This window comes from Scomber scombrus, chromosome 10 (assembly GCF_963691925.1).
Source record: "Scomber scombrus chromosome 10, fScoSco1.1, whole genome shotgun sequence".
In the NCBI taxonomy this organism is placed as follows: domain Eukaryota; kingdom Metazoa; phylum Chordata; class Actinopteri; order Scombriformes; family Scombridae; genus Scomber; species Scomber scombrus.
The window spans coordinates 4,702,802-4,728,679 of NC_084979.1; the positions used below are offsets into that span (position 1 = coordinate 4,702,802).

The 25,878-nt window shown below is 41.7% G+C and overlaps 1 protein-coding gene across 1 annotated transcript; it reads right to left on the reverse strand.

Moving 5' to 3' along the window:
* Nucleotides 1–3,487: 3,487 nt before the first annotated feature.
* pard6b (par-6 partitioning defective 6 homolog beta (C. elegans)) lies at nt 3,488–24,228 on the reverse strand. The gene is made up of 3 exons (XM_062426984.1): nt 23,892–24,228; nt 21,984–22,206; nt 3,488–4,731 (listed from the first exon to the last, which is right to left on the reverse strand). Exons 1-3 carry the CDS (start codon nt 23,952–23,954, stop codon nt 3,800–3,802), a joined length of 1,218 nt encoding a protein of 405 aa, XP_062282968.1. The 5' UTR covers nt 23,955–24,228; the 3' UTR covers nt 3,488–3,799.
* Between the last annotated feature and the right edge of the window lie 1,650 nt (nt 24,229–25,878).

Genomic DNA, 25,878 nt, shown 5'->3' on the forward strand with positions numbered 1-25,878 from the left:
CATCCCTAATTCATCAGAATCTATAAAAGTAGTAAGGGCTTATTATAAGCCTTGTTAACAAATGACTAATTATCTCCTTTTATATTTGTACATTATCCTACAGAGACAGTTTTTGGTAAATAATCTTTATTGAAAAAAATATGACAAAACATGAAGGCAGTGGTTTTACATTAATTTGCCTCTTTCATGATGTTGTGCTTTCTTCAACCATATATATTAAGCAATGTCAAAGTCGCCCAGAAGATTTCACTAGTGTGACTGTATCAAATGCTACACAACGGCAAACCATTTTCGACAAAGTTGCTTCAGGAAGCTTTGTTTCTCTCATCACTCCTGATCTCTGATAATAAGAGGAAACTACCTTTTGTTTTCTTCTAATAACAGGTTGGTTATCTCTTTATCTTCGAGATAACAAAGCTAGATTTTTCAAGATGCCAGCGTTTAAAACAAATACTGCAATCATGGCTCTACTCGTCTTCCGTACCTCCTGTTCATACCATAAGAAGATCCCTTCATAATGCATTTACATTGTAAGTGATGGGAGACAAAATCCACTGTCCTCCTTCTGTGCTAAAATGTATGTAAAACTTAATCTGAAGCTAATATGAAGTTTCTACTTTTAGTGATAGTATGCATACACTGTCGAATGATAATGTTCTTATGGAACCTGCCCTTTAAATCAACCATTTTTAATATAGTATTGTTATCCAAGCTTGTAGCTTTTAATGGAAAGTGAAGTAATAGTGACACCGGACAGTGAAGATTGCTACATATTAGTTTATTTTATCCAGCTCCTCCAATCAGCAATTACAAGTGTACATCTATTTATTTATACATATCTCCAGTTGAATCTTAAAACATCTTCATTATGTGATAAAAATGTACATCATATATAGCATCAATATGAAAATACTGACAATCTTCATTACAAATCTATACCATAGAATTTATCTGGCAAGCAAAAGTCATTGCTCGATCACTTATAAAAACAAACAAAACAAAAAAAACAAAAAAAAATTGGACTCAAAGAGAAAACATGAAACCTGTTTTGAGGTTCCGCTGATAAAAACCGTTCGTCTCCCACAAAATCATAATTCACAGTATTGGAAAAAAAAAAAAAAAAAACTAGTGTCATGCCTTGCACAGATACTGAAATCATCTCTAAAGGGCAAAATCATCTACCATGAGATTTATGACAAAAACAACAATCACAAATAAACAAAAAAACGTATCAGTTATAAAAATAAAGTAATAAAATGTGTACAAAGAAAAGAAAATATGCGGACGCATGATTAGAGAATAAATAACACAATGTCGCTGTGGTTACAATCCCAGTGTCCTGTGGTACAGTTAGAGGAAAAAGAAAATAAATTAACATCGATTTCTAAAAGTCTTCCATTCAGATTACCATTCATTACTGTGTTTAATGCAGAGAATTAAAAAAAAAAGAAGACAGAATCCCATCAGTACCTGCTGTACCATAAAAAGGCCAAAAAAGAGAAAAAAAGACAGTACCATATACATATGCAGTAATACAATAGTGGACGCACATACACCAGCTGTGTGTTGAAGTGGTTTCCAGTCACAGATATTCACTGTCTGATAGGCTACTCAAATATTCAAACAATAAGCAGAATGATATAGCGGTGATGGCGATCTGTACGAGTGTGTGTTTCATTACGAGTGCATAAGAGGCCCAAATGAAGCCAATAAAACGTTACCGTGAGAGTGTCGGTTAATGAGTGTGTCAACCACGTTTTTAGTGAGTGAGCTAAAGTCTGTTGTCAACGCTTTTAACAGAAAGGGCAAACGCAAAAAAAAAAAAAAAAAATCAATAAGAGAAATAATAGACCATCTGCTCTCACTTCGGGGAAGCAGTTAGCAGCAGTGTGTGAGGGTAATGGATATACTCTGTACCTCCGATAAATGCATCAAGAAGAGGGATTAAAACGGTGCCAGGTTGACTTGTTTCACACACATTTTTAATCAGCAAATTAACCGAGGTTAAGTGCAATTCAATACAAATTACATGATGGTGGATAAACTCCATTCCACAAAATTTAAATCAAAAGTCAATCTTTTTTTAAATTTAAAATCATAAATTTACCTCCAACAGACTCTTTAGGGTCTTTTTCAAGGAGAGCAATAACTTCAGTGGAAATTCCAGATGCAGGCTAGAGTCAAGGCATGCTGTGAATAAGACATACTGGCCTCACCTTTATCAAATATAGAGACTGAATAGGTCTGTGTGCCAAGCGTACCTGCATGTGTGTTTGTTTCAATATGACTCAGTCTAACCAGGACTCATACATCACTGATCATTTTCTTTCCACTCACTTCTGTGGTCAATTTGGTTTTGTTCTGTGAAACTGTTAGAGTCCAGCTATCGACACCCAATTTAGGCCCAAAGTCGATGTTCACAATCTATTTTGAATACAGTTATTGTGTTACATTCTCTTTTAGTGAACCACTAGCAAGAATACTGGAGAACACTTTTCATATGTGAATGATCTCGCGACACATCCAAGTGAACTCTGGACCTGACTGGAAAACAACAGAGATGAATATTACTGTGCAGCACTGAGATTAGATATTAAGTCGTGGTCCAGGAAAGAATGGAGTGAGAAAGAGAGAGAGAGAGAAACCAAAAAACAAAATAAAATCACATTCACATTTTGTCATTTGTACACATGCAGCAGGGGAAATAGCCCTTGTCATGGAAAGGAGAGGTGAGTGCAATATGAAGGAAAGATGTGAGGGGAAATTAATTCTAACACGACCCGTTCCCAGGTGGGATGAGTGACTCGCAGCTTGCCATTGGTCAGACGGAAACTGGTCATAAAGTCACTTGTGAGATACAAGTATTGTTAAAAAAAGAAGAAGAAAGAAACAATATAAAAGCACAGGCCTGATGGTAAAGGGATTTTCAAAAGCTGCTCCCGAGAATGATTAAAATCATCAACCTTTCATGATCAGTCAGTTATTAACACAGCTATAAGACCAGTGGTTAAAAGCATCTGAGCTGACGCTAAAAAGACCCAGACTTGTTTTAAGGTGGTTTCTCCTCCAATAAAAACAGTATTATTGCAAATCTCAGCACTTGGTAGATTGTTTTGGTACCTCATTCGGTGGAGAGAGTATCGCAACGGTTTACCAATCACGTGCTGTGGTCACTTATGGGGAAGGGGGGAGAAGGGGAAGGTGGTGGTAGTGTGGTGCAGAGAGAGGGGGGGTGGGGGGCACAAGGCCAAAAACATCTACAGATTGTCATTGAGAGCCTTCATCTATTCATTGGACTGATTTTAAGAAATGGGGAGGATTGAGTGTCTCATCTTCGCCATCTAGTGGAAGCTCGTAGTAACAACAGTTTTTGGAATAAAACAAGTGCTGCTAGTGGTTTGGAAATAAGGTAGATTAAAGTGAGGGGGGGTTCTTTCTCTGACATTATTGTGCCTGCAGAGCTATGTGGGGGGGGGGGGGGGGGGGGGGGGGGGCTGTGGCGCCGCTATGGCACACATGCATGTCATTGGCATGTAGAAGAGCGAATCCTGGGGTGCAGTGTTTTACATGTAAATGTTAGGACGTACAAAGGTTTAGGTGTCAGTGTTGTTGTGTTGACTTAATATGTACACATATTGTGCTTCTCAGATACAGTCATCATATGGATGTATGTGTTTAATGGAAAAAGGATGGTCCTGTGTTTCATCTGGTGGTCCATAACTCCCCCCCAAGTGTGGGTGGAAGTATCTGAGTGTGTGTTTACTTCAGGTTTCCAGTGTTTAGTGTGTGAATGCCCAGTCTACAGAGTTATAACAGTGCCATCCTCCTCCAGACTCCGACTATCCATTGCTCTGTCTGGCGACGGCGTAGTCGACGTCGCATTGGCGTTGCTTAGTGATCCGCTGCTGGCGCTGGCTGGCAGGGTCCCGTTGGCGTTGATTGAGAGATTGGACGTGGATGTGGTGGTAACTCGGAGGTTGAGGTGCGGCTCGTAGCGAGGCAGAGAGGGCATGCTGTAGTTGGAGGGGGCGCGTCTGATGGGCTCGGCGTCGCCTCCCGCCTCGATCACCAGGTCCTCGTCGTCCTCGTCGCTCTCCAGCTCCCCCACGGGGAAGTTCTGGATGATATGCGATGGCATGGAGGCCGCTGCGCCGACCACACCCTGCGATGAGTAGCCGTAATAGCTGGCGCCGCTGTCCGATGAGCGCCCCGAGCTACCGGACGCCGCACCCCCTCCTCCACTGCGAACAACATTGTTCCGCTGGTTGGCAGGCTTCACGGTGATGATGAGGTTGTGGCTGTTGGCGATCATCATGTCCGTCACCTGGTCCAGAGACTTCCCAGCCACCTCTATACCATTCACCTCCAGCACCTCGTCATTTACTGCCAGCAGGCCGGTGCTCTCTGCCAGCCCGCCGGGCACCATCCGAGAGATGAAAATGCCCGGGACCTTCTCCAGGCCCTGCGGTGTGACCCGCACACTGGAGCCGTCACGAATGTAGAAGCCCAATGGCTTCTCCTGGCCGTGCTTGTATAGACGCACACGTCGGTGAGTCTCAGGCAGGATGTCCACATCGATGATGGAGGAAACGGGGCGGAAGTCCCTCGGGAGACTGATGATAACTGGAGGTTTTTTCCTGTTGGCATCAGGCCGCAATAGAACTGCCGAAAGCACTGTGTTTTTCTTCCTGGTCAGAGAATCGGTACCAAACGTTGAGTAATCAGCTTCCTCTGCAAGGTAAAAGATAGAGGAAGTAGAGAAAGAGAAGCACAGAAGAGGAAGATGTGACAGGGAGACCAAAAGGGGAAAGGGTGACAGAAAGTAGGGGAAGAGGGAAACAACACGTGTTATCAAATGCTGGTTAATTTTCCATTAATATCCTGCTGGGCTCATTACACACCAAGTCATTATTCAGGCTGACATTCTGTTGCATCATGTACTTTCAGCAGAATGAACAATGCTTTGCAATGGAGAGGCTCTCAGCTGGAGGCATTACTGCAGGGCGTCTGTGCTGAACGCACACACACACGATGCAAGTTCCTATAACTCCCCTCAGGTCATACTGATGCAAAATACCACACCAGCCAGGCACTGGGTCCAACTCCTAGTCCTCCATCAGCACTCTCTGATACGCTGCCACCCTCAAATTAGCCTACATATGCTGCATACAGCCTTGCAGGTGCATATGGCGAGCAGAGATAGTGTAGTATAGATTTAATGAGCATATGGTTGGTGTCACAGATTGTCCATGTGGATTCTTCATACTCAGAAAAAAAAGACCAATGAAGACATTTCTACTAAATGAAATCAACTGCTTTTAAGGGAGCAGCTTGACATTGTGAAAATACGTTTATCTGTTTTATTGCAGAGAGTTAGATGAGAATATTGATACATACTCATATCGGTCTGTTCAATTTTGAAGCTAGAGTTAGCAGACACTTAGCTTAGCTTAGCAAAAAAGATGAGGGAAATACTAAAAAACCTTAGAGGTGCTGGTAGGGTAAGTTTCTTAGCTTTGGACAGAACTAAGCTAGCTCTTTCTCCATTCTGAAATGCTACGCTAAGCTAACCAGGTGCTAGCTGTAGCTTCGTATTTAACAGACGGATATACAGCGATATCAATCTTCTCACTATACTCTCAGCAAGAAAACAAATAAGTGTGTTTCCCCAAATGTCATAGCAAATGTCACTCAGTTAAGGATTTTTTAAAAAAATGTCTGTTTCAGATAAGAGATAAAGTAGTTTTGGCATGCCGAAAGGTCACATTTGACCAAAGAATATTGTGGCCACATTTTAGCTGCATGAGTCACAGGGATGCTATGAATCACTGCCCATTTTGTCAAGTGTTCCTCACACTGTCAAGCTACTACATACTTTAACCCAGCATGGCTGTTGTGAACACTACAACCAGGGATGGGCAGGTAAAAGGGACAAAAACTGGAACCTCAGCCCTCCAATAGTTAACCAGTGAAATGCAAGTAGCTAAATATTAACATCTATGGGACTTTGATTCTTTTTTTTGCCAGGATTCAACCTGATTCAGTCAAGTTTTTGTCTATTTCTGTTGTTATTTTTAACAACTTTCTAATGAATAAATCTTCAACTTTTCACCTTTTGTCATATTTTGCTGTTTTCAAAGCACTTTGCCAACTCTTTTCTTCTGTTCTTAGATGAAAGTGCTCTATAAATAAAGCTCTGGCAATACTTATCTCACTATTTTTCTCTCCCTCTCAGTGTGTGTGTGTTTGTGTGTGTGTGTGAGTAATCTGGGAAAATATCCACTCAGGTGGCTGATAAAGATTCCAGCTCTCAGGTTCTGACAGGTACGCACCCCACCACTCCCCTCTCCATCTCTAAAACCAAAACAAAGGATCAATTGTCTCGAGAAAGAGCGGCGGTCTCGCGTTTCAGTTCCCATGGGGCACAAGTCCAGTGTATACACACTGACTATACCTTTGCCAGCCCTGACCTTATAGGGCAGCCCCACATGAGGAAAAATATAGCGACAGCAGCTTCACACGAGTCGGTGAGGTAAAAAAATGCAAACGTTTAATCAGTTTTGTTCCTGTTCAAACTGTTTTCTCTGCACTCCATGCCCTTGTCACGCACATAAACACTGTTATAAAAAGGAGCATTATGCTAAAAAGGGTGTACAGGTGGATGTTTCAAAGCACCTGCACACTTACATCGCTGACACAAGGCTTGTTCTCACAGTGCAGTCATGCAGGAGTAGTAGGAGGCGATGATGCTCCACATCTCATTTCATTCTTTCTAGACTTTCTTTTCATCTAAACTATCCCTCTCTCTGCAGCAGCATATAAAAGGCTGGACCTGACAATAGAGTTATAGTTGAGGAAAAGGAGAATAGGATGTTCCCTCAGGGCCACTCACTGGAGCACACACGGCAAAAAGAGATGCAGTTCCGGCAGCGGATGCTATGCGTAAGGATGCGGCTTCCTGATCGCAACACACACACACACACACGGAAACAACATATGCAAGCATCTGCAAGCACACACACACACACACGGAAACAACATATGCAAGCATCTGCAAGCACACACAAGCAGACGTTCATTTAAAAAACACACACACACGTATTAGGCTTATCTATGGTTAGAGATGAGGCCCTAATGAACAGCAGCACAGAGAAACCCAATACCCTGGAAACCCATAGCTACATTATAGCTCATTAGAGCTCAGAAGCAAAGCTCTCAGTTTAATTGGCTACAAAGGCCTATAGGCAAGTCACAATATAAATATACACGCTCTTCCTCATTTGTTAAAGTACAAAGGGGCTTCTTTTTTTCCCTACTGTTTAAATTTAGGGCTAAGGAATAAGCAGCGGAGATGAATTGATCATGGAGGCATAAATATTTCAACAGCTTAAATATCAGACTTGAGATCTTAAAAAGTTACTTCTATTTGCGATGTTCAGTGTGTGTGTACGTTAAGGTGTTGCAAAAATGTTTCGTGGTAGTCCTGGGACACAAACGTGGAGGCTCGGCGCACATGAAATATGCTGCAAGTCGATAATGCAGTGAACCTGCTTATCTAAGCAAGTATGATATTAAATTTAAAGATGTACTGTATATGCCGTATGCTGATACAGTGTGTGTATTCTATATATATGTTTGCAATCTGGGTCATAGATTGCATAGTGAGTCAAAACATTTTTTAAATAATCTGTTAATCCTATTAATTTAATAAAGCATGCACAGCAAGTGTTTCACCACTGTTGCATTGTGGAAATGTCAAAGCACCATCGCTGGTCTATCAGCTAAACCAATGGTGCAATAATCACAACTGGCTGGCACAGAATGGCTGGCTTGTGGCCCATTATAGCGAATTACCAATTGGTTAGTCATTACTGTCAACTTTTAGTAGAGGTTTAACACTTTTATATCCAGACAAACATGCAAACAGGAAAGAAGAGGCTGAAAAAGCTGCATGGCTAATGGTTGAAGCATCAGGACGTTAACGTCTAACTGATTCAAGCCTATGAGACACAATTCTACATGCAGTTATGAGGTTATTTGTTGCCTGTTGTTGTGTGGGTTTGCATGTGTAGCACATATAATATACATAACATATAACACTTTTACTTCCTCAATGCTAGGTAAACACATGAAGCTTGACTGAGGTATGCTGCAGTCACAGAGCCTAGATAAATGCAGCTGGTTCAGCTAATGATTAATTGAGACAATCAGAGGTCAACTGTGTGGGAAGAAACAAGAGTTTTATGACGCCAACATTTGAGAACTAACAATTTATGGAAGAAATCCACGCCAATATGCCACGTCATTGTACTCTTACACCACAGCTTTTCTGCTAATTCTACTTTTTCTTCACAAAAAAGTGCAGTTCTTCACAACTCTTTAAAGGCATACTATGCAGGATTTTCATTAAAAATAATAAATAGACTTATACAAAAATAATCCCTCTCATTCATCACTTTTTTGGTGTCTGTATCTACAGAAACCCTGCCCTCTGTAGGTATTTTTTTTCTTTTGCCATGTTGTGGACGTTTCGGAGGTGAACCTTTGGTCACTGGGTGTGTAGCCACCAGCTAATGACAGCGCACAGGGTGTGACGTTGGGACTTTATAAAAACGTAGCAACCAGGTTACATTGCCACCTACGGGGGAGCGGCTGAGCTCCACACACACACACGCTGCCTTCATACAAAACCCGGCAATGCGGTACCTTCCTGTAGGGTTGTGTGGAGGTGTGGGTGTATACATTTGTACTTTAGAACATAACCACTGTGAAACAATCAGAAAAGAATGTTTTATTGATCTGATTCACTGCTTTGTTCTCACTAGCACCGCTCCCTCTCTTCAATCTCTCTCTAGTTTGCCTGACCATCGCTGCTCGCTCTTGTCTGGCGTCATTGAGCCAGGGAGGAGGGGCCAACTTTGAATGTTGTGTTTACAAACACCAGCCAACAAATCTTTCATAGAGTGCCTTTAAGTTGCCTCCAAATGAGCTTATGGTCCATATGTCCATTATAGGTGTACTCTAGGACCTTTGTTATATGTGATACCCATCTATCACCCTTTGTTGCCTGTCTGTTTCTTCCCTGCCAACTGTAAAGGTAAACGGTAAAGGTGGAAAATAACAGAAAAACAATATTTAAGAAAAAAATAAAAGAGTACTTCACCAATTTGAGACATACAAGTCAAATGAGCATTTAAGCCACGCCTCCCTGATGTACATGTAAAACTTTTTGTTCTCGCATATTATTTACAATAGAAACAGTGACAGATTTAATGTTTTTCTTACTCTGGAGTCAATTTGCCGGCTTCTAGCAACAGTTGTCAACAGCTCTAACTAGCTAATTAAGCTAACATTAGCTCCATGAGGTAATTGAGAAACACTCTCTCCAGCTAACTCTTCTATGCGTGCAGCAGCACTGTCCTTTGAAAGGCTCTTGAATATGCACTTTATAGCTATATACATGATATTGTCCTAAAAGACTGAGGCAACCAGTCAGTATCCTCACTAGTTAATGATTCATGTATAAGACATGGAAATAAAGTAGAGGCATTGCTTGTGTATTACAGTATAGGGATAGTAACTCCTAGTATTATAAGTATGATGAGGAAGATGGAGTATAATGTTCCCCCATAGGGATGCTAATGTTTCCCTACAACAATTTATGGGCATGTTGACAAATGCCAAGCTTGACAGGCCTGCGAAGCCAAGTCATGGTTACAAAACTATGACTGGACAATATCAATTCGGGGCAGGGGTTTAGCAAACTGTCACTTTACTGGACATGGCCTGTGCTAAACATCCTGTGAAAACAGTTGCATAATCTCTTCAGTGGCTCTGAAGGAGGTTTGTCAAGTCTATGAAGATGTCACAGTGATGTTATCAGTGTTATCTCACCTGGGTGTGGACTACAAATTTGTATAGGATGCAAATTGGGGATGTTGAATTTGAAAGATAAGCAGAGAGGCTCCAATGAAAAGACGCTGTTTGTTGCATTATGGGAAATGTAGGATCCCATGGTTTTGCTTGATCCATACATAGCTGAGACATTAAGTCAGGATATCTCTGCCTCTGCTTGTTATATTTTGACATTTTCTTTTTTAATCTGTCTCTTGTGAGCGTCTTAATTTAATAAAAGTGAATTCTAAATTACTGGAGGCCCGTTTAATTCCTCATACAAATTACTAACCATTTTAAATATCTGACACCAGCTGTGTTGTTAACCATTCCCAAAGCTGCTCATCTCCTCAGGCGACAACCGCAATCGCACACACACACCTGCAAGTGTGTCGAAATCAGTGTTCATACATAATTCACAAACGCTGAGTAAAAACATAACCCCCCTCCCTCCACCCCAGCCCAACACTTGCCACGGCTCTGCACAGGTTAGGTATTCCAGCTATGTGAGTGGCTGCTTTGATTTTCCCACACTTTGAATGGAGTCAGTGAGGAGCGAAGGAAGCGAAGGAAGCGAAGCAACGGAGGAGAAAATGACAACCCGATATACACTGACACGAATGAGAACACACAGTGGTATTTCTCTGTATATAACTAACACACACACACACACACGGGATGAACAACTAATGCATCTCCATCACGACACTGAAGGGAATTCACTCTAAGACAAGTATGCCTAAGGAGAGGAAACCACTTGTGCAAAGCGGCATGCGTTGGTCAGACACGTCATCTCTCTCAGTGCTCTATTCTTCACACTCTCTGGGTGCATCATGCTCCAAATCCAGCTTTTTATAAAGAGAGTCAATGTTAATGGCTCAGAATAAGTGGGATGTGCAGGCATTCAGAGCATGCCACAGCTATTGACACCATTATTTCTGTCAGTGACACTTCCTGCTTGCTTCTGACTAAAACTATTACATGAAGTATGCTTTATTTTGAAAGTCTAAACCACAAGTGTACACCTGTAGTGCTCCCGTCTTTTACAACTGGACATTTATTCTCATCTGCTCCAGCACTCTCATTAACAGAGGATTAGTCATACTACTCTACTACACCCACTTCTTCAGTAACTGCTACACCCCTGGTTACACAGTACTAAAAGAACGATGATAAAGGATGACTGGTTCTCTGCCTTTTCTTGTAACATAATGATCCCTGTCCACGACGGTGTCACTGACAATCCATTACTTCCTGGTGCTTGTCCCGATTGCCGCGTCAGGGAAACCTGATACTGTGTGCAGGTGACACAACACAATCAGGAAGGAGCTACATGACAGTCATAAGTACTAACACTACTACTTCTACTGTAACTAACACTATTGCTTCTATATTTATATTCCAGGTATTTATGCAGCTGTTTTGAAAGTGATAGAGAAATCTTTAATTGTATGGTCACCAAATGTAACTGTAGCTATTTCTAGGCCATTGTAATTACAGCTACAGGGATAAGAGTGACTGATTAGTGCGTATTATGAACTAGGTCAGAAATATTAATCACTGGAGAAAATCTAATAATATACCGTACAGATGCTAAAAGCAGAAGATTTTCATTTATTTGTAAAAAAAAATAACATGAAACACGTCTAGAGTGTCCGAACATGACACACGTCTCGAGTAACTGAGTGAGGAAAAACTCAAAGAGAAAGACGTGAAGTTGAAGGTTGTGGTGTTCTGGAAACAGTCAGGTTTGTTGATGACAAGTCCACCACACAGTCCGTGCCACGGTGTTCCTGACACAGAACGATACAAGGAGGAGGAGGAGGAGGGGAAGGAGGAGGATGAGGAGGAGGAGGGGGAGCGATTGTGTATGTGTGTCAGTGTGAACTTGTGCAGATGAGAAAAACCAGTGGTGGCATAAAACTATAAAAAAAAAAGGGAAAAAAAGACAAGAAACAGGCAAGAAAGACAGGAATACGACAAATACTGTCAGAGTAGAAAGAGAGAAAGATAAAGAGAGAGATAGAGGTGATAAAAAAAACTTTGAAAAGGAGTAAATTCCCGGAGGGTTACTATTCCTGGTGTGGTGAGCATACCTCCCTGGCACAGCCCAGATAAAAGCGCCTTAATGCTGCTGATAAGAGAGAGAGAAAGAAATGGAAGGAGGGGGGAGGGAGGAGAGAGAGGGTGGGGGTCAAAGGGAGAGCGTTGAGCGGAAAGGACGGAATAGGGACAGCAAAGAAAAACAGAGAGCGGTGTACTGATAGGAGGCGTTGATATATGCTCTGCTGTAGAGACCTGCTGTAGAGGTGGAGCAAAGACAAAAGCTTTAATGTGTAATGGAGCTGACACATTTGAAGAATTACTTATTAAATCCATTATTCAAAGGAGTCTGGTCATGAACATTAGCCTGCTGCTAGGCCTCCTCGTACACCTCATCTCACTCATCAGTCCTGCTTTATTACCCTGTCTTGACTGCAGCTATTTATCAAAACATACAGACATTAAAATCTATCTTGTAGTTTAATGTGGCTGTAATGTAATGTAAACAATGAATGCATTGTATTTGCCGGTCTACACTCATGTACAGTGATTTCCTGTCCGTCTCATCACTGCGCTATGAAGCAATTCCATCAATTCCCTTTTTTGTGCTGACAAAGACACCTCTCTCCTCTCCTTCCTGCAATGCCTCCTCTCCTCTCCTCCCCGCCCTTCTTTTTTTTTTCATCCTTCCCCTGTGCCCTTCACTCAATCTGTCACTTGGGTCCGTCTCTCAGCAGGAGAAGGGTTTTTTTTTTGGTCTGTCCCTCATGGTCTTGCAGTTTTTCCCTCTCTCTCTCTCTCTCTTTCTGCCTCTGTTATCCTTGTCTTTGCTTGTAGCTGTCAGGCTGGACTGTCTGTCCTCCCTCTCTCTCTCTCTCTCCTGTGCTTTTTCAAGCTCGAGCACAAGTTCATCAAGCACAGGACTCAAAAGCCGAAGTTAAGACAATAAATGTAGCACCTGGTTTGGAAAAACAAGTACAGCTCTGATGAGGGGAGTGAGTCATGCAGTTAAGAGTCAGGATGGGGGCATGTGTGCTGGACTGGTAGCAAAGGGACTACGGCTGGTGCTTGGACTTGGCCTGTCTCTTGACGTAGCTATGGAAACGGAGCCAGGAGCAAAGATGTTCCTGGGGGTGAGGCTGGATTTGAGCTTGGGGCAGGGCCGGGTAGGGGACTGGAGCGGGTCACTTGGGGATGTAGGTGTCAGCACCGGGTTACGAGAAGGAGGGCGAGTCTGGGGTGGGATGCTTAGATCTGGGTTTGATAAGCAGAACATTCTGCGCAGCCCTGCAACATTTAGCCTCCAGGGGGAGAGAGGAGAAGAGGGATGACTAGACGTCGGGGAGGACGGGGGAGTAGAAGGGAGGGAGGAGCAACGGCGTGGGCTGGAGGAGACCAAGTCTTGCCTCACGATTCTGTCGCTCATGCGTCTGAATAGGGACTTTACCGGGGAGGGACGGGGAGGGGGAGTCTGTGCTTCTGGCTCTGTCCTGCATTCATTTGACCCTGGAAGACAACACAGCCGACCTGCAGTTAGACCTGGACCCTGAGGCGGGTCACATTGGCACTGAAAGCTTTTATAGAATGACAAAACTGACAGAAAATGCACTGAACCCATTTTGACATGTCACAGTAAGAAAAGCACACGTGTAAAAATGAATAAGGGCCTAAATTCCATTGAGCTGTGTCAGTTTCAGCCTCCTGGTACTGTGCATGCTGGCTCACTGTCACACTGGAACAAATTACTGGGAAACCTGAACAGAACAGACTCATTGTTACTGTTGTTAGTAACACCTGTGCTTTTCCATCTATGACATAAGTCAAAGCATCTACTTTGAAAAGGGCTTGTCGGGACAATATCATAAGATTAAGTCTAATTGCCAAATGTGTGCTAATTCATTCAAGTCTCCAATTCATGACTTCAAATTTGCACTTTATTCATTATTTCCATGACAAACATTCAGGAGACTTTTTTTTTTTTAACCTTTACTTTAAATCCCCTGTAGCAGAGCTGGGCAATATGGACAAATTCATACTTCACAATATTTTTTGACCAAATACCTTGATATCGTTATTGTAGGAATGACTAATTGGTGCTATAACACAATATTGAAAAATTAGATTTTTGATAAATAATCATCATTAATGTGGATATAATGACTAAATGGGTAAAAGGTAAATAACAGAACAGATAGAACATACATCACTTTTCTGTAATGCAGCCTTTATAATACGAAGAGACAATACTTTTGTCACATATCTTATTATGTAATATCATATATTACAATATCCAAAATCTAAGACGATATCTAGTCTCATATCACGATATTGATGCAACATTAATATATTGCCTAGCCTTATCCATTAACATTCATAAGCTGTATATAAACGTGTAAATAAATTATTAATAACACACTATAATGTTGTAAGCAGATATAAGGACATTGTTATCTCCTCCTATGAAGACATATAGTGTGTTTGACTACATTGTCATTCACTATAACCAAGAGGAGGAGTTATAGTTGTTGACAGTTACATTATAGTGTGTTATAAACCTTTTATTATATGTTGAAATAATGCTTATAAACTTAGAGTTAAGTATTACCACATCAACAGTTGTATACAGTTTCAAAGACGTAGTCGTAAAGACTCTAGTTTAACTTGGTACAAACAGTGATAGTAGTTAGGCAACAGTGTTAGGGAGCGGCGTGTCGGAGCCTGCTGACTATGTGCACTGCAGGCCAGGGTAAATATGCTGGAATGGTGTGCTGGAAGAAATTCACAGATAAGCGTATCAGTTATCACACTTCATATCAATAATCGCTGTAACGCGCCGAGCCCAGCGGACAGAAAGAATGTTTTTTAATTACAAAACCCTGGCTGAAAAAAAAAAAAGTGTCTGCTAGCAGGCTGAAATGAAAAAGATAGTCAACACAGGTGGTGATAAGAAAGAGAAATAATGTATTCTGATTTATGTTTAGATTTCTCGACATAAGATGACTATCATTTATTTGAATATTTTCTTTTTTCTCTTGACGTCTCCGATTTTTATTTTTTTTTTCAAACACATAACCGCCCACTCTTCTCTCTCGTGACAGTATGATGGGGATTTCTCCGATAGTATTTGTGACAGGGCTTTAAATCCCGAGCTGACGAAGTTCAACGGTATCTATGACAGCGCGTCACACATTCACCTGACCTGCCTACACTCCTTCATGTTGCATTCATTCCAAAGTGCAGCTCTCTATCTTTCTTCTTTCTTTCTTTCCCTCTCTCCTGTCTTTTTTTTGTTTTTCACTTTCTATACGTGGTTAAGAGTCTGCTTTCTTTTCTTTTTTTCCTCGCTTGCTCTGCCAGTTTGCGCCCTCTCTCTCTTTCTCTGTATGCTGTTTCTCTCTCATCCAGTCTGTTTTTTTTTTCTTCCTTCCCTCTCTCTCTCCTTCTATCCATTCATCTTTCCTAACCAACTGAGCTGAGAAATTTTCTGACAGACTCTATAACAGTACAGCCTGGACTCCAACTGCCCCCCTCTATCCAAACCACCCATCCTCCCTCCCTCCCCTTCCATCGTCTTTCAGCAAACTCCAGCCAGGTCTGACGGAGGGGGTAAAGAGTGATGTTTTTAGCTTGCCAGGCTGTGTATTTTAAACCTTCTTTTTGGCTCTCTCTTTTCTTTTTCTTTATTTTGCTCTTTCTTTCTCTCTCTGTCGTTCACCCTCTTTTTCTGTTCCTCTGTCTATTGTTGCTGGAGGCCGGGGCTCTGTAGCGGTAGGGTCCGGTCTGACCTGCTGTCCTGTCTAATCTATCCGGCAGACGTGATCACAGGCTGGCCACATTCCACGCAAAATGCCCTCCCCTCTCTCCCCTCCATCTCTCTCTTTCACTCTTTTCATTTCTCTCTCTCTCTCCCACCCTCCCCAGCTTGGGCCTCATTCTACATTCCTCCCTCACTAATACTATTCCCACTATCCTCTCTCTCTCTCTCTCTCTCTCTCTCTCTCTTGTTGCATTCCTACCACACACTTTACACTACTCCCTCTACTTTCCCCACATCTCTAATTACATGCCCTCGCCTAAACAATGCCTTATACATTACTCCCTCTTTAATAGAGTTTATCCTCTCTCTCTCTCCCTCTCATCCCTTACATCTTATTATTAAGCCTAAGATATATTCATCCTCCTCACATTCCTCCGAGTCGGTTGTTCCCTAGCTCATTACGTTACGGCATCCCAGGGAATAATTCATGCTGTGTGGAAAAAACTTTTTTAAAAATGGGAGCAGCTGATTTCTATTATTTTGCTTCAAAATTTCTCTCCTGTGCTCCTCGGGGGGGAGGGGAATGACATCCATGATAACACCTGCCAGCACTTCTATCTCCTTCATTTGAAATCCTTTCATCTCAAGCCCAACATAGAAATCTCTCCTTTTTCTTCTTCTAACTTTTTATGTTTTGTCTCTTTAATTCATTTTTTTTCTCCCTTTCTTCCCCTGACTCATCTTCTTCCTTGTTTCATCTTTCAGTCATCACGCATTGCTCAGTCTTTCACTTGCTTGCTTTACAGGGTGGGTAGACATGGCCTGTGTTGTACTTTCACACTTTATATTTCCCTCTCTCTCTCTCTGACTGGGATGACTCATGCCCTGGTTACTAATTGCTAAGGCAGTCCCTGCTGGGATATGCAAATATAAGCATTCCTGTCCCTCTCCTATTTTACCTTAGTGGTGAGTTATGAGCCGTTCAGGACTGAAACTGTGTATGTAATGTCACTAAACAAATCCACGCCCTGAGAGAGAAGCTAAAGCTGCTACCGCCATGAACTGCAGGTGTATATGTATGTGTGTATGTGTGTGTGTGTGTGTGTGTGTGTGTGTGTGTGTGTGTGTGTGTGTGTGTGTGTGTGTGTGTGTGTGGTCTGTCACTGGCTACTTTTGGGGACAAACTTCAGACTTAGGACCAGTTAATTTGGGATGGTTTGTCCAACTGGGGACAAAAGCTGACTTTTGGGTCAGTGGTTAAAGTTAATGTTAGTCAAGTAGTGGTCACGGGTTAGTCTCCAGGAAGTTAATATAAGTCTATGTTATCAAAAGTGACCATGATCTGATAGGTGTGCGTGCGTGCGTGCGTGCGTGCGTGCGTGCGTATATGTATGTATGTTTGTGTGTATACAAATCCCCAAAAGTGACCATGATCTGATGTGCGTGTGTGATTGTGTGTGTGTGTGTGTACAATTACAGAAGAACGTTCTGGATGACTGAATGAATATAAGTCTATGTAACATCCCCAAAAGTGACCATAATCAGATACATGTGTGTCAGAGTACACTTACAATGAACTGGATGATTGATACAGGCAAACACAAAGCTGGGTGTGTCTCGCTGTATTCTAAACGCTTGAATCACAAACCATGCCTGAGGTGTAATACTCAGTTTCTTTGCAATCAAAGTCCACGGACACGACTGACAAGTGTGCCGCGCTATTTTAATGAGCGACAATGCAATCATGCTGAGGTGTTGTAATCTGATAAAAATGTGTTGCGTGTGCGATTTCATTTTTTTTTTGGAGATGCGAGGGTGGAGGGAGGGTAATACTGTAAATACGTACTACAGATTTCCATCTACCCAAAGCTACAAATATAACAACACAATTGCAAAGCTGTTCTTCATCAGCTGATCACTCATATGAGGATGATGCCAAAAAAACAACTTTACAGACTAACTAACATCAACACAAATCAATAGACAACTTTGTTTTTAACAGCTGATTGTTGCTCTGTGTTTACACTGAGCATAATGAAGTGTGGAGCAGTAAACAGCTCCTGGCATCTTCCATCTATCACTGAAAGCTAATGTGCTTCCTGAGCTGAATATCATTTAAGAAACTTATTGATTTTTGTCACATACGCTCCTCAAAATAGCTCCAGTCAGCTGCATGAGGGAGTTACACACACACACATACACACGTGAAAGATAAAGGTGTGTTTTCAAAGTCTGAATGCTATGCTCCCAGCATGCTTTGCAGCTCCCGTCAACCCTTTAAAAAGAGACTCCGGCGCTGTTAATCCACCTATGAGCTGGCCTCTCTTCAAGCGCTGCCATGGCGACCGGTAAACAGTGGGACACCTCACTGCCAGCTCGATGGTCGTCGACACATTGTTAGTGGATGGAGAGGAGGTGGGAGGGGGTAGTAGGGGATGCCCGGCGCAGAGTGGCATTGGTGTGTGTGTGCTGATGCAGTTTTTTTTTTTTTAAATGACACACACACACACACAGGGGCACAAACCCCCCTGTTTTTCTGAAGCGGCTGCTCGGTGATGTAGCGTCGAAGCAGAAAACAACATCAACAATGTGGGCATTATTCGACAACAAGCAGACCCCACAACAATACAGCGACAGACGCTCACAGGCTCACATCCACCCCTTTATCCATCCATCCAACCATCCCTCTATCCATATGTGATAGTGCAGGCTGCTTTGAAAGAGGACCATAATGGAAAGAAGTTATCCTCTAACTTGATTGTGCTATCCTCAACATTTTAAATGCATTATCACACACACACACACACACACACACACACACACACACACACACACACACACACACACACACACACACACACACACACACACACACACACACACACACACACACACACACACACACACACACACACACACTTTTTGTGTCCATGTGTCCATCCGTTTAGTCAAATTTAGGGGGGTTAAATTTAACGTATAAATAACTGGAACACATTCTTTTTTTTGTGGACCCAGAATCAAATTTCTCTTTTAATCCATTTTGAGAGAATATATTAGAGGATTATGGCAAAAATGTCTAAGTGGTGTAACCATAAAAACTTTGTTTGAATAATTCAACTTGCTTAAAAACACTAAATTCTCAATAAAACACCATATCAACTAGTTTGGCATGATCTTACATGATAACTTTTTATATTAAATAAAGGTAAAGGAATAGAATTGTTCTAAATATTACATTTAATCTGGGGAATCAGGTCAATCAGGAAATATTTAAGTAATTATTTGTATAAGTACACTTAAATACTCTGTAGGTGGATAAAATAGTTAATATCTATCATTCTCTTGTGGTTACACCATTTGACATTTTCAGGAGCATTCAGTCTTACTTTTGGTAAAAACAAATGGTGCAAATGTCATTTCAAATGATATAAAAGCAACAAAAATACAAAATGTACATTTGAACAAAACCTGATGCTGCTTCTAAAACTATTTTTACTATTTATATATGCAAACTTGTGCACAACACTGAATGAAGGAAACCCCCAGAGCATTGAGCCTGAAATAAAAATAGCCGATATTTAATCATCCAGACATATAGAATACAGTGCTAAAAATAACCTCATATGATACTAGACATTCTTTCTTTTAACACACACACATAAAGTAAACCTGTTTATAATCACTGGAGCTGAAAGTTGAGTGTCCGAGCACATTTCCCACATATCCGTGTTACGGTTTCACTGCACTGTTCCGTGCAGGCTAGTTAAGAACAAACACTACTGCCATATCTCAAGTCCGGCTCTTATGCAACAACAGCCAATCACATCCCATCTAACCGCTGACCATCTCAGACATTTACATAATGGCTCAGTTTCAGTCTCAAATGAGAGTAGTCGTCTAGTCGTTAGTAGTTAGAAGCTGCTATAAAACTGAAACTATGCTCTGATACACTTCAGCGCATTTAACACAAACTGGTTTAGTGAAGCTACTCCGCAGTCTGTTGTGGAGCACAGGTGTGACCCCTCCCATTATGACCTCCGTGACCCTGCCCTGTGATCTTCCTCCTACGCTGCTGATAACATGAAAGAGCTGGGAGGTAACTTCCCTTGTTTAAAAAAAAAAAAAAAGAGGGTTTAGACAAAAGAAGATGTCCAGGTGTGGGGTCACTTGTGTCATGAAGGGCTTATTATCATTTAAACTATCCTTTTATCATTGTGTGTTACTTAGAAAAGAGGTGAAGCACTTTTAAACAAACAGCTCTCTGCATTCATTCAGTGTTATAAAAACTGTGAGCTGGCCTGACATGCCTCACTTAGCCCTGACATAAAGAAGCCATTACCTGTCTGTAGAGTCATCACTACAGATAATAACCGTTGTCTACAGATACATAATAAACGCTGTATAAGCTGCCAATTTGCTGCATCCGCACACCCCAGAGCTTTTTAAGCTTGGACCAAATGCACCCCGGTGCTTAGCAGTAAAGTAAGGGGGTGGGGGTGATGGATGGGGTCTGTAGGGAGGTGGGGTGGGTTGTTGATGCTGTGTAAGTGTGCGTGTGTGTATCTTCTGTGTTTTAAGTTTTCTATGACAGGTTGTGACTGATGTGTGACGCCTGCTTGCTTGCCTGCGTGACTGTGTTTTTGTGTGTGTGTGTGTGTGTGTAACAGCAGCACGGCCCAGCGTGGGGCTAGTGTCTGGAGCGTGTAATTGAAACACGGTTCCATGCAGCGCAACACAGTGACCCCACTAATCTCCTCCTGACAAAGTGGCTTAGCTTCTATAGGGTCATATGGCACAGCGAGACAGCTTAAACACAACAGAGCGTGCGGGCCCAAACCTAAATGCACCCCCCTGGCCTGCAGACCCCGGGAACCCCCCCCCCCCCCCTTACACACACATTCAACAGGTCAGCAACTCATTAGTCAGGATTCCCTTGAAAAATAAATAGCATGTTTGTCACTTTAAACATGCAGCCAATACTAAATCCCTAAACATGAACCTATGATGAGAAGCCAAACTGATCAATTATTACGGCAACTAAACGCCCCCCCCGCCCCCCAGGCCTGTAAAAAGGTGAAAGAGTTGCCTATGATACAATGTAAAAGCAGGGCATAAAAAAAAGATAATAATTATGGGTAATAGCAGCGAGGAAGTTAAGAACAATAAATAGTGTATGTGCTGAAGTTGAAACTTTAATTTCCTAAAACTGGCTGTCAGCAGTCCTACAGTAAAAACACACCTCCCATCAGTCTGCCAGGCCCAAAAAAACAAGCCATCCTAAACGTATGAGTAACCCCCCCCCCCCCCAGTCTGCTAAGGAATCTGACCATGTTTGACACTGACTGTCTTGTTTAATGTGAGATCATTTGAGAGGAGCATTGCTCGTTATCGTCACTTTTTTGTTGTGGTGTCTAGCTCTTGCAGAGAGATTATCTTTGCATACACACACAGTTTCTTAGCAAGGTTGCTGATCTTTAGATATGTGGGTCAGCAGCAGGACACCAAAGGACGTAGCTGAGAAGACACAAGCAACATGCAGACTGAACTGAAAAATGCAGTATGTTTTGTCTGCAATTTTGTCCCGGTCTAAGATTCCTCTCATAAAAAGTGTCTATACCAAATTTGTTTAGAAAGCATCAATAGTCGATCTGACTGATCAATAAATGGTTGATTAAACCTTTATTAATGTTTCAGAGAGCAGAGAAAGTGTATTTTTTAACTTTTACACCACTCATTTTTTTTATTTTTCATGTACTACTAAGACATGAAAATAAAACATAGTAATAATTATTTAAATGTATTGTCTTGAAACTGAAAATTACAAGAACTTTATGGAATCTGGATCATAAAAAGAAATCCTCATAACTACTATCTTATTAAAACTATTAACTATTCACTTAACAAAAAGACATGTCAATACATACGGGGCAAATTTGACCATGAACAGCCTCAATGGACAAACATTTGGAGCACATTTACAAAAGTATAACATTTTAAAATATTTTCATTTTTGTGCATTTTGGACCACTTTTGGAAAGGTCATCAAATTTCAGGGTAAAAGACATTTGGGGTGTTTTAACAGCTGTTAAATGTCAAAACGGGTCAAATTTGACCTGAACAGTATGTAAAGTTTAATTACATATTTTCTTCAATCAACAATTCCAAACTTCTAAGCTGTACCATTCAAAAGCAAACACTAAACCTTTGTTTGTATTTCCATATAGGAGAGCAGAGGTGTGCTAACAAACTGGTGGAAACTGGGCGGCGTTGTTCAAACACATGTGCTTACCTTTCCTCTGCAGGAACAGCCTGAGCAGGGGAGCAGCGGTGGAGATGGCCTTGTGGTAGTTGTCGTCATTGTTGATGGGCAGCAGGTCGCCGTGCACGTCGGCGTAGCCCACCAGCAGTTCCACGTTGGGGATGCGGTGCACGTGCTGCAGGAGGCCGTAGAACTCATCGAAGCGGCCCGGCTTGGACCGGTCCAGGGAGAAGCGACGGAACTCCGCGCCGAACTGGGACGTGAGCGGACAGGCGTGTGAGGATAGTCATGCAAAGAAATGGACACTTGTGAATGAGGGTGATGCTGATTTAAGAGACAAAAAAAGCATCAGATAGCTGCAGGAAAAAGCTATCACTTATATAAACCTTCATCTACTTTAAGGATCTGAGATTTGGAGCTATGATTGGTAAACACACACTGGTATGATAGCCTAGATAACTTCAAAAACCACTGCAGGCTATATCGAAAAGACTGTCAACCAAGCTTACACGCCACATGCGATGAATTATTAATGCACACTTTGATGTGTCTGTGTATCTCGATGTGTTTCTGAGTTTTTTTGGATGCAGTAGGATCAAGACTGAGCAGTGTGGTTTACTCACACAGCCTGGCAGAATGTTAGGTATGTGAGTCGTGCTCGTAACAACTACACGTCTGTCTTCAGCACACCCAAAACACGTTGCTGGCTTATGAGTAACATAGTAAATCGCTGAGGTCTGACTGGATCAATGGCAGCACATGTCTAATCTGTAAGAGACTGCGTAGCCGAGAATGAGCACAATGTCCCCGTCTGCGGTGTTGATGGGGACTCGAGGAGTAACGAGTGTTGTGGTTACTGTTGCTCGGTGCTGACAAAAGATGATCTACAAGTCAGCGCCGTCCTGGACACACACACACACACATCGCCTTAGACATGTGGGTGAAAAGCTGAGTTATGTTAATTATGGGCTGGGTAAGATTAGAACATGAGAGCAGACAACATTTAAAATGACCCTAGCCTGCTCAGTTTGGGAAAGAGATTAACAAAGTAATGAGTATTTTATGAAAAGTGGTGGTAAAAACATAGATCTGCAATTATTAGATTAGTTATTAGTAATAGTTAAATTAATTGCCAACTATTATGACACTTAATTAATGATTTTGAGTAATTTTTTTAAGAGAATAATCCAAAATGATCTGGTTACAGTTTATTAAACATGAATATTTACTAGTTTTCAGTTCTCGTTGACAGTAAGCAGTAATCTTCAATTGTGGATTGTTGTTCAGGCCAAGGGAAGACATTTGGGGACGTCAAAATGAGACTTTGGAAAACACTGACCAACATTTTTCACCATTTTCAAACATCAATCAATCAAGTTAACTGGCAGGTTAATTGCAGCCCTAAAAAGTTACATTGCCTCCTTGTGAGGTAATGGCATTAGCATGTACAGTATGTCACAGTTTGTGTCAACATGTGTGGGTCCAAAAAAAAAACTAGTTTTAGGCAGCAATAAGCGCCCTGGGGCTCCATCCCTCACCCTCTAACCTTGAGTCAATATTTGGGACGGAGCAGGTGGAGGGGAGGGGAGGGGAGGGGGGGGGGGGGGTTGTGACAGGTGATACTAGCTCACTGCGCCGTCAGCTGATAACCTCCACCTTCAAACTAACGAGCTAGCTGTCAAACTTATCACACCAACTCCATGGTGAATAACATTATTTTAAACATACAGAGAGCCACGGTGACACACAAACCCTACGCTCACCCGATATAAAGCTTCATTTGTTAGTATCTGTGTAAGCTAGCTAGTTTGTGCGACATCGCAACTTGTTATCAAGCCACTTAGCAGGCTAAATTAGCCGGAGTGGCCGTCGCCGGGAGAGGTAACACTACACATATAAGCGAGTAAACAGGATGAAAAAAAAAGTTCCCATATGCACCTTGCTCTTCACCTCCACGGCACTCAGAGAACGGCTGCTCGGCACTCGGTGGTTTTTGTTCATGTTTCGCCGCCAAAGCACTCACACACTCGCCCTGCTGCTCCTGCCGCCGCCGCCGGTCTGTATCCAAACTGTCCGTGTCCACCAGGTAACGTTACTTTAGGAGTAAGACAGGCAAGCGCAGGGATTTCTCGACGTCCAGCGCTTTACGTCGTCCCTCCGAGAATAGGACAAGCGGCTGCCAACCAGCCTCGCTCAGCCTGGAAACTTGTCTCCTGTCATTGTTGCCGCTGTTGGTGTTAGTTTGTGTGTATGTGTGTGTGAGACGCTCCACCGCTTCTTCTTCTGCTGCTGCTTCTGCTGCCGCCGCTGCGTCTCCTTCTTCTTCTTCTTCTCCCTCTCTCCCTCTCTCTCTCTCTGGGCCTGGAGAGCTGCCTGACGATGCGACTTCACAATAAAAGTCTGAGTCTATGGCTTTCCCTCATTCTTCACTTCAAAATAAAAGCCCTCTACTTTCCAGCCCCATTAGGTTTTGTATGGCAGTGGGTCTCAAAATGAGGCCCTCAGGGGTCCTTGAGGGTGTTTCAGGAGTTACCCAGCAAAAAGGAGATGGATTTATTTTGACTGTAATTGCATCCATAAATAACACAGTGACTGAATGTATGACTATTCTGCTCACTTTCTCTAATAAAACATCTAAAAACAAAAATCTTAATAAATGGGGGTCCATTGTTTAATTTGTGTAAGGGTACTGCTGTATGGGATTCAATTTATGTCATAATAATTGCACCAGATCTCTAAATAAATTGAGAGTGAATAAAAATAAACTAAAACCAACTAAAGAACATCAAAGGCAAAACCTACAATAAAACTATGCAAGACTGAAACATTTGATTAGAACATTTTTATTTTTATTTCACTGATTTCTCTTTCGTGGCCAAATTTTTGTCTCCAACTAGTTGGTGGGAGGAAATAATAATAATAATAGTTAGTTAGTTAGTTAGTTAGTTAGTTAGTTAGTTAGTTAGTAATAGTTGTTAATACATAAGTCATTCCACTTGTCCCAATTAGGACTATTGACAGTGGTGGAAGAAGTACCAATACAGCAATGTGGAAATACTCCATTACAAGTAAAAGTTATGTATGAAAAAAGTTCTCTATTCTTTGATTTTTGGTGAAATATTTGATCATTTAAACATTTACTAGCATGGGATAACAACCTGGCTCCAAATAACTAGGTCAAAACTAGAACAGGGAACGTGAGACTTAATTAATCCAGTATCTCATCTCAGTGGGCTAAATAACTGCACTACTATCACCGATTGAATTTTTTTATTAATGTCCATAAATGATCTCACTGTGTTGTGTTAAGCTCCAGTAACTGAAATGATTATAACACAATAGACATTAATGAGATATTGCTGGTGACCCCAAAGAGCCCTTCATGGTCTCTTTTAGAAACTATTCCCTTAACACTTGAGAGTATTACCAAATAAGAAATAGCATAAAAGACATGCATACATGCATACAACATACACTTCCACCATAGAAGTCCTGTGACTTGTAGCCTACCAGAAACATCATAAGTCATCTTTTATCACTGTAAATATCATAACTGTGTACAAAAATCTAACAAAAATACATTTGGTTATATTATACATTATGTGGTATCACTTTCATATTGTTTACATGAGATTGTTTACATGACTGTTTATGGTATATAGCAAGCAGCAGACCCTTAAATCACTATTAAGATGTCAATTATAGATATAAAAAGTAAGTGGGCAGTAAATGTGAAACGCTATAGATGATGCTGTGTGTTTCTTGTTGTATAGTGACATCTTCTGGCCAAACACCATAAAGCCCTACTGCTGCTGGCTCAGAGTACGGGCGCACTTGAAATACATATACACTGTAGATTGCATATGGTGACAAATACTGTACTGTACTATTCACACAGTACAGTATTAATACAGTATGTGCCACC